Source organism: Eublepharis macularius, chromosome 5, assembly GCF_028583425.1.
Source record: "Eublepharis macularius isolate TG4126 chromosome 5, MPM_Emac_v1.0, whole genome shotgun sequence".
NCBI classification, from domain to species: Eukaryota; Metazoa; Chordata; class Lepidosauria; order Squamata; family Eublepharidae; genus Eublepharis; species Eublepharis macularius.
Genome location: NC_072794.1, coordinates 97,951,742 through 97,961,371, shown reverse-complemented (window position 1 = coordinate 97,961,371; position 9,630 = coordinate 97,951,742). Strand labels below are relative to the sequence as shown.

Here is a 9,630-nt window from a genome sequence, read left to right as displayed (position 1 = left end):
AATGGAAATGGATGAGTTCTTGTCCAGGTTTATTCCCCTGGTACTGAAACTGAATTTCACTCCTTTTGTTACCAATAGAACTGAAACTGTCGTCTTACAGGGACTAGAAAAACAAACTTTTGGAATAGGCAAGTACTAAACTTTCCTGCTTTTGACTATGGTTCAGAAGGACTACCACAGAGAACTTCAGAAATAGAATCTGATTCTACTTATGTCCCAAGCAGTTACTAATGCAAATTTAAGCTTATTGGGCAGGGCCTAACTTTCAAAACAGAAGAGCAAGATTCAGATCCAGTAGCACCTTAAAGACCCAACTAGATTTCTAGGGTATGAGGTTTCAAGAGTCAAAGCTGTGAAACTGTAGATAATACCAAACTGGGAAGCATAGCAAACACCCTTGAAGAAGGAGATCAGAATTCCAAGGAGATCTGAACATATTGGAAAGGTGGACAGATTTGAATAGGATGTGATTTAACAAGGGTAATTGCCGGGTTCTCCACCTGGGTAACAAAAATGCAAAGCATGCATACTGGATCAGGAATACACTTCTGGGTAGCAGTGTGAGTAAACAAGATCTTGAGGTGTGGGTGGGTGGGAAGCTAAATATGAGCAGTCAGTATGATGCAGCAGCAAAAAAAGGCAAATGCGATCTTGGGTGTACCACAAAGGCATCACACCCAAACCACAGGATGTAATTGTCCCACTATATACTGCATTGGTCAGGCCCCGCCTGGAGTATTGTGTGCAGTTTTGCAGGCCCTGCTTCAAAAAGGATGTGGACAAATTGGAACGGGTGCAGAGGAGAGCAACCAGGATGATCAGGGGTCTGGAGACCAAGCCCTACAAGGAAAGACTGAGGGACCTGGGGATGTTCAGTTTGGAAAAGAGGAGGTTGAGTAGAGACATGATCGCTCTCTTTAAGTATTTAAAAGGCTGTCACTTAGGGAAGTAACTGTTCCTGTTGGCAACAGATGATAGGACTCAAAACAATAGGTTTAAACTACAGGAGGGAAGGTACTGGCTGGACATTAAGAAAAACTTCATGTTAAGAGTAATTCAACAGTGAAATCGGCTGCGTAGAGATGTGGTGGGTTCCCCCTCATTGACAGTCTTCAAGGAGCAGCTGAATGAATACTTGTTGGGGATGCTTAAGGCTGTTCCTGCAATGGGCAGGAGGTTGGACTACATGGTCTCTAAGGCCCCTTCCAGCTCTATGATTCTAATCTCATAAGGTGCTACTGGACCTGAATCTTGCTCTTCTACTGCAGACCAACATAGCTATCCACCTGAAATTATTTTCAAAATGTAGTATTTAAGCTTTTTAAAACAGCATTTTTATTAGAGATGAGATGGGAGTCAAAAAGAGTCAGTCTTTTTGATGTGCTGTAATATCACTCTAATCTATTTTCCCTCAAACTTTTAAATTAGCTTCCCTGAACAGTTACACAGGCTTGGGCAATTGTCTGGTTATCTTATGTAAGCTTACTGAGGACTTGATCAGAGTGCAAAAATAGTCACAAAGGGTGTCTTAAAGTTAGGCCTGGCCTCTGCAGCCATCTAGCAATGAAGGCATAACCCAGACTCCTTTTTTCTTCCTCAATGCTTTCATTTAAAAGAGGTTTACCCCTAGTCACCCTCCCTCAGAGTTAGTATCAGGAAGGAAGGGAAGCTACTGTTTATTTCATTTCATTTATACCCTGCAATTTCTCCCAGATGGGAGACACAAGGCAGCTTGCATCATTTGCCTTCATTTATCCTCACAACAACTATGCGAGGGTAGGTTAGGTTGACAGAGTATGACTGGCCCATGGCAGAGGGGAGATTTGAATCTGGGTCTCCCAGCTCCTGGTCTGACACTCTTAACCACTACAATCCTAAGTACTTCTGGAAATAAACCCCATGGAATAGATTCCAATTAGATTCTGCGTAGACCTTAGGATTGCATTGTAAATGTTTGTTTCAGCAGCCAGCTATGACCAGTGACCTGATCTCCCTTGCCCTGCTATGCATTGGTCCCTTTGGCCAGTGTAATTGTTAACATCTCCCTTGTCCTCCAGCCAAGCCCTCACATTTATGCTTTTTATACAACTGTCATGTTAAAGTTAGCAGCTGTTCCAGGTGTGTTAAACATCTGCTTGTTAAGAGTTCTAAGGAGATTTCTGGATTGATCTGCCTGACTGAAGCTATACAGCCCTTGAGATTGTGAAGACCACTACCTTCAAAATAGATCCCTACCACTCCTGGCTGAGAAAATCTTACTAGGAGGGGTTAAGGCACTGCTTGCCAAGATCATTAATGCATCTTTGCATATATCTTTTTGACCATAGCTGTTGGAAGAGACTAATTAGACCTGATTTAAGCCATCTCTAGCAAAGAGATCTATATATAGTATATATATAGTATTTGTAGCCAGTCTTTTAAATGTCCCTTTTCTAGGCAAGGCAATTGAGTGGAAGGTGAGAAGCCAACTTCAGAAGTACTCAGATGATATTTCTGCCTAATACTTTTGGTTTGGGTTTCAGGCATGGTTTTGGGACTGAAACAGCTTTCTTTGGAGGAGGCTCTTGATTTACAAGTAATTAAGGAAAATTCAACCATTTTAATTTATCAGCAGTCTTAAAGTTTCAACACTAAATTTTGCTGGGGTTTTTTAAAAAATTGGGTGGAATTTAAGGTGCCAGTATTTGTTTTTATTGGTCTGGCTAAACATGAACTCACCTCTTGAAAACCTAACCTGCAGAGTTCCGCAAGGCTTCATACTTAGGCTTTTTACCATTGTTACAGTGGTAAGGTAGTATGTAACATTGTATATTTCAGTATCTCAGCCTCCCAAAGTATCTAGTATCTGTGATTAGTGGATGTGAGAGAACAAACTGGAACTGCATCTAGGTAAGGCAAGGGTGGTGTTAATTGGTAAGGCTGATGTTCTGAAAAAGACTGGTCTGTGAAAGCTTGATGGAGTAAGTTTCTCAAGCAGATCATGTGAAAAGTTTAGAGGCTTGTGGACTTAGTCTTGAGAAATTAGTTACTTTGTGCTGTCTTTTTGGCTTGTAAACTGTCTCTTTATTGACTTGGCTGATGTAGCCATTTTATAATCCATGCTATTGCAACCTCTATGCTGGAGAACTGTAAAATGTTGTACATTTGGCTGCCTTTAAAAGGACCACTTGGAAGCTTTAGTTAGTGTAAAATGCAGTTCCATTGTCCTTTTACAGAGCAAAACATTTTGAACATATCACACTGAGCCTAAAACAACTGCATTGATTTGCCTACTTGCTTTTGGGCTCAGTTTAAGGCACTAGTTCATACCTTTAAAGTCTTTCACAAACTGGTACCCACATACCTGAAAGATTGCATCTCTACAAGCTTGTGTGCAGATTACATTCCTCCCATCAGATTCTGATGTGTTTTCCAGGACATGCATGAACTTTTTTAGTCATAACATTTTCCAGAATGGCTTGCTGGGGTGCCAGTTTGTAGGACAGCTTGTAAAGCAGTTTTTTCCATAGGACTTTGATATAGGCTGCTTGGATTATATGGGTAAGCTGTTTCAACCGCAGATGTTTTACTCTACTGCTAACAATGTTTAGACTGGTTTATTTATGATATTGGAATACCAGTTGGCTTTCAGCTGCCTAAAGTTTTCCCAAGGGAAAGTTTTAGTAAAATGTACCCTTGATAATGGTTCGGCTTTTCTTAGAGAAACATGGGACACATTTTGTAAGTAACAGCTTTCTATCATTTCTTTCCATCTTACCAGCTTTCTTTTTCTTGGTTCTTCTAATACTTTTAATCCTCTTACGTTCACAATGTTCTCTTTCCTAACTGATGTTCTGTGGTTTTCACCTATGAAGAACTGTTATGGGAAAAGGATCAAACGCTGCAACTGGATCTACTACTTTTGTCTGAAATGGTGCCACGAGCACCAGTGCCAACAGTGCTGATACTGTACCTTTTTGTGTTGACAGTTCATGCCATGACAAAGGTTACCATGGCTGTTCTCCTGGTGTATGCAAGTAGCACAAGATTTACAGAAGCCAAGTCCCTAACTCCCTTGGAATCAGTAATTTTCTAAACAGCCCTCATGATAGCTGTGGTATGTAATTAATCTTGAGGACATAGGTTTTGGCACTTGAACAAGCTCACCTGTGCCTTATAGCTTGAATAATCAGCAGTGAAAGCAGCTTTAAGCCAGGTATAGGAAAACAAAGCAGCAATGAACTTTAAACAAGGGTTGAAGTTCCATTTCTCTCAATTTCCCAAAAGCAACAGGGAAGAGAAGTTACCTCTACTTAACTGGAAAATCCCCCTGCCCCCCTGAAGTGCACCCCTTTAACTATGGCTGCTTTTTGCAGTTCAGTTATACATCTGGTGGTCCAGATATGGTGCAGTTTGGCCCTTAAGAAAATTAAAATGTCTGCTGCCATTAGCCAGCTGCAACATCTATTGGGGAAACAGCTTCAATGACAGGGCCTTAGAACTTCCTGTCCCAGTTCAGGACTTTGAATCTTATGATACATGTACAAGATTTGACTGACTTCTGGTTTAAGGTCTTTCCAGTTGCTCTCTCACTTCCAAATCATGTAATCAGGAAGGGCTACTGATCCGGGGTAATGGAAAAATATATTAGCTGGGGCAAAAACACTTTTCCTAGCAATAAAATTTCAGTTCTGAAGCTGTGAAAATCTGGTATGTCCATAGAAACACTTGTTTGAAGAAAGATGTCAGGATCCTCCATAAAAATAATACATTTATTGAATGGAAAACGTTAAAACCCTGAAGCTAACAGAATTTTGATCAAATCAGATGTTTTTCCATGACAAGTCTTATAATTCTTTGTAAATAAGATGTTTAGATAAGGGGATATCCTGCAAATACTGGCTCAGACCCTACCATTCCACTGAACAAAGGTTGAAGTCTTCTTCCAGACCAAGGAAACTTCCTCCCACACAAAAGCCACTCAAATTGGAGAGAGGCTCTTTATGCTGAAGGAACTTTCTTCAGCTTAAAGTAGGATGTGTTTCTGTAAAGTGCTATCAAGTCACAGCTGACCTATGGCAACCACACAGGGTTTTTCAAAGCAAGAGATGAACAGATAGTTTGCCATTGCCTGCTTCGGTGTAGGGAGCCTGGACTTTCTTAGTGGTCTTCCATCAAAGTACTAACAAGGGCCAACCCTTGCTTAGCTTCCAAGATCTGATGAGACTGGGTTAGCCTGGGCCATCTAGTTCATACTATCCACCAATTAAACTTTTGCCTTTAACTTCCATATGCAAGAGATGAACTTAGAATTGTGCATTTGAATTTCTCCCCTTTCCCCATAGCTTTGTTTTTTCAACCACAAAGGTAAATTTATTTTTTATTTTGAATGCAAACTGGGGAACAGTTTACAAAAACTGACAAAGAAAACATGAAAATATTTTCAAACCACGTTCATCTTTGGTTACTTATTGCAGTTCCAGTAAAACATACCACTTCTGTAATTCAGAAAAAAAAGTCCGACAAGATAAATCAGCATAAAAACCAAGATTTGCTTTCTTTACACTTTCATAAATATCTGCAGTATTAGAAAAAGTTGTTTCGCAAAGATTCTTTTCTGGCAGTGTTAAATTATGCACAGGCTACAAACTTCTTCCTAAGCTTTAATGACAAAGTATAGCTATTTACAGACTGCAAATATTAAGACATAAAACTCCTTCATAAATATGAAAATAGATCTTGCAAAGATCTTAATCAAATATTTGGCTGCCCCCAAAGGTTATTTTTGCATAGAAATGTAGTGAAATGCAGTATAAACAGCAGCATTAAGTGCAAAGAAGAATTATTCAAGTGTTGGTAGTTAAACTGGCAAAAATACCAGTATTCTTGGACAAATACAGCAACAAAGAATAAACCTATCGTACCCCTATCTTCTGCTGGGGCAGCAATTTAGACATACATTTATTCACACAGCCTTCTTTCACCAATCAGCCACAAGTATAGCTTCTAACATGTTTAATAACTAATTATCAAAAGAGTGAGTGAATTAAAACGGATTGGGTATCATAGAAATGTTTGCAGGTAGCTTATAAAAAGCAAAATGCATCTTTGTCAGCAAATCAAACACATGATCAAAGCAAAAAATCACTACTGTGTTGTATAAAGCAATGTATTGGGCTGGCTTCATTCTGTATGGAGTACAGTTAACAGCCAACAGCTGCTTTGCAATACTTGTGAGTAATATAGGACTAGGGATTCTTAGCATGTTTCCCAAGAGAGCAGTATTACAGTTAGTTTTAACTACTCCATGACCAAGGAATTTGCTTTCATCTGAGCTGTCTAATGCCAACCACTTTTCATTACACAGAGGATTAGGAAGACGTCATACTTTCTATATGAGGTTACGGCTCTTGAGCCGTCCACCAGCATACATACACAGGCATGCATGAGCACACACATACATGTAGAAGCATGATTAGGGTTCCAAACTAAGGGTGTGCCACTTGCTGTAACTTTGGCAGTTCTATTTGAGCACAAGTGAAGCTACAGGGCTAGGAAAGTCCATAGGAGAAACAACGGAGGTGCAGACTTCTTTCTACAGCCTTTGAAGCAGACCCAAATGCTCAGGTCTCTCACAATCCATTAACCAATCCTGAATGAATTTATGTTTAGTGGGCAAGATGATACAAAATCCAAAATGTTCATCAAGCATCTACTTGGCAATTTAGTTATTTACCAACTTGACACTTTCATTCTGTAAGTCAAAAAGAAGCATATGGATAGTGCTTGTAGGAATTCTCTGTTGCCCCGGAGGCAAGAGATTAAAAAACTAGACTATTATGGGGCTGTTTTAAAAACTAACAGTCATTCTTCATTCCAGAGGTAAGTTCTGGAGGAGCTGCCTAAGACTGCTCAGGACAAAGTAAGCAGAGACTGAGGAAAGGTTATGACACAAAGGTCTGCAAGAAAGTTACTACCAGTTCCTTACGATGTCAAGGTATTGCTCAAGTCCCCAAGTTATTGCTTGCTACTTTGAAAGCTTTCACCTTATCTTTTTTGTGAACATCAGGAGGCAGCACTGCTTTTTATTTTGTCTCTCAGGGGAGTTCTCACCAGCCTGCTGTGTTAAAACTAGGAAACCATGGACTCCTATGCTGGACTAAATGTTTGGAAAATAAAGAGTTCATATGGATAATTGCATAATTTGCACAGCCAGCCAGGATCTCAAACAAGAAGCAAAACCTCTCTCTTCAGAATGCCAGATGCTTATAAAAGTTACACAAAATATAAATGTAGGTGCACACCCATCTGTAAGAAGGCTAAAGTCTGCATCTTAAAATACTAAACAAGCATGCTCAAAGTGATAAACTTGCAGAGATACTGACTGAAGATGCACTCAGCTAGGATTTTTAGAGAACATCCCTGCCTTTAAGATCTTCGTTAAAAATGTGAAGGGTCACATGCATCATTCCTTTTCCATCACAGAAGATGCTAACTGGTGGTGCCAGGAAAATGTAGTGGGGTTTTGTGTTTTGCAATAGAACTGCCACAGTTGAGAGCATTTAGCATAAGTAGCACCTTCCCCAAGTGGAGAAGGAATGCTGAAACGAAGAGTCTGAACTGTTCACTTCCAGCATCTGAATAAATATTGAAAGAGGAAGGAAGCTTAGGTATCGCAGTCTAGAGCTTGTTTTATGGATACAAGAGAACTTGGGATTTTAAGTGCTATGAACCTGTCACTACATCACAGAAACGAGAAAAACTACCTTTATGCCAGGATACTGCTAACTTCAAGTCTGTTAGATCCCAAATCAGAAGTCACTTATACCTGCTTAGCAACTGCTAGGGAGAGAGAGAAAGTCAAAAATACTTAAGGAGGGGAGTTCCTGGCAAGTTTAGAAGAATTTCTTCAATAGAAGCAAAAGCATACAGGCATCCATACACACACAGAAGAATGGCTTCTAAGCCAAGGCAGACCAAGGATCCCATCATCTTTCCCAGGAATTATGCCCTTACATTGCTCCAGGCATACCAGAGATGTGGTTCACCCTTTCTGCCTACAATTGTCTCCTGAGGTAAGCTGAGGGATCATTCTCTCATACATACTTCAATATATGCAGCCTCTCTTCAAATACATTTTGAAACCTCCAGACTAGTTGCTACAACTTGCTAGAGCTTTTTTACATTGGTTTTAGCTTTCTAAGGTATGGGGAGAAGTGTGTCACTCTGGTACCATGGCTGGACTTTTCTAAACGTCACATTTTGACTGCTCACTTACTGATGCTGGAATATTTGATGATGGCGAAGAAACACCATTTGATGTATCACTATCTTCTACCTCAAACAGAGACACTTCTTGGCCTAGCTGTGAGGAAGGGTTAACAGTGAACAGTTTGGAAGACTCCAGCCTAGACAGAGGCATGTTCCTTGGTGTTTCATCTTCCACCTCCATATCTTCAGAGGTTATACAGCTCATAGACTCCTCTGAGGATTTATCTTCTGAATGGACTAAATTTTGTACCAAGATATCCTCCATGTTCTGGGAGTCTTGCAGAACTTGTCCTGTAGACTTTCTGAATTCTGGCTCCTCAATTACATTTTTCACAGGACAGAACCCATTTTCATCCTGCGGCTCCAGTTCATCAGAACAGTCCATCTCTTCTTCTTGCACAGGAGGAGGAGACTCCAGCCTATGACATTTGGCCTGAAAAGGAGGGATCTCAGACACTCCGTATTTATTGCTGCTCAGTAACTTTTGTCGCACCTCAACCCCCAACTGGCTTGGATCACACCTACCAACTGTTGAAGATAGATCCCCAAATGTGCTATAATCTTTATGCACAAGTTCAGGAGAGACAGGAAGTGATCTGCAGCGTCTCCAAGGGAGGAAAGCAGGCTCCTGCCAATCAGTGCTGAAGGTTTGCCTGAGCTGAGGCTGGCTCATCTTCAGATATCCCCCTGTCTCTTGGGAGTGCAAGTCAAATACAAGTGATATCACAGATTTGCTTGGCATGTCAAAAAATTTGACTTTTCCCCCTTTCAGGTCTTCCCTAGCATTGAAAGGGTTGACTTTTCGGCTTCCCCCTTTGGTTGGTGTGTAGTAAGGATCCTGGACATTTATCTTGTGACAAGGCTTACGGGAGAAGATGTCTGACTGACTGCGTGATAGCCAAATGTTACGTCGTGGACGTGGTGACTTGGGAGGAATCTTGTCATCCAGTGAACTTAGTCTTTTAACTCCTTGTCCTCTCTCTAGAAAACCTAAAGGGGAAAGAAAATGATTTAAAAGATCATATTCAAAGGAAAGGATGGTGTTAGTGACTAGGCTGAATCATACAACCACCACTGTACATGTGACAATCTTACATTAAAACCCTCCACAAACATATATGCTTGGGATATGCAAAAACTTGCACATGGAATCCACTATAAGTACCACTTCTTAATCCCCAAATCCATTTTTCTTCAGAGTATACAGAAAATGAGGGTTCTTGTATTCTAATCTACCTATACATTATTTATATTTCAAATCTTCCAAATATTGATGTAGTTCCTGATTGTTTGTTCCTATCCAGAATCATAACCTAAGATGCAGTTTTCCAGTCTTGAGTTTCAGCATGTGTAGGCCCTTTGAGAGGAATGCTGTAGATT

At 40.3% G+C, this 9,630-nt stretch overlaps 1 protein-coding gene across 1 annotated transcript in view; it reads right to left on the bottom strand.

Moving 5' to 3' along the window:
- Positions 1-5,342: 5,342 nt before the first annotated feature.
- Positions 5,343-9,630, bottom strand: part of TESK2 (testis associated actin remodelling kinase 2) — a 93,983-nt gene continuing 89,695 nt past the window's right edge. Inside the window, exon 11 of the mRNA XM_054980233.1 lies at positions 5,343-9,240. Coding sequence (XP_054836208.1) covers positions 8,228-9,240 — 1,013 coding nt within the window. The 3' untranslated portion in view covers positions 5,343-8,227. The remainder of the gene's footprint in view (positions 9,241-9,630) is intronic.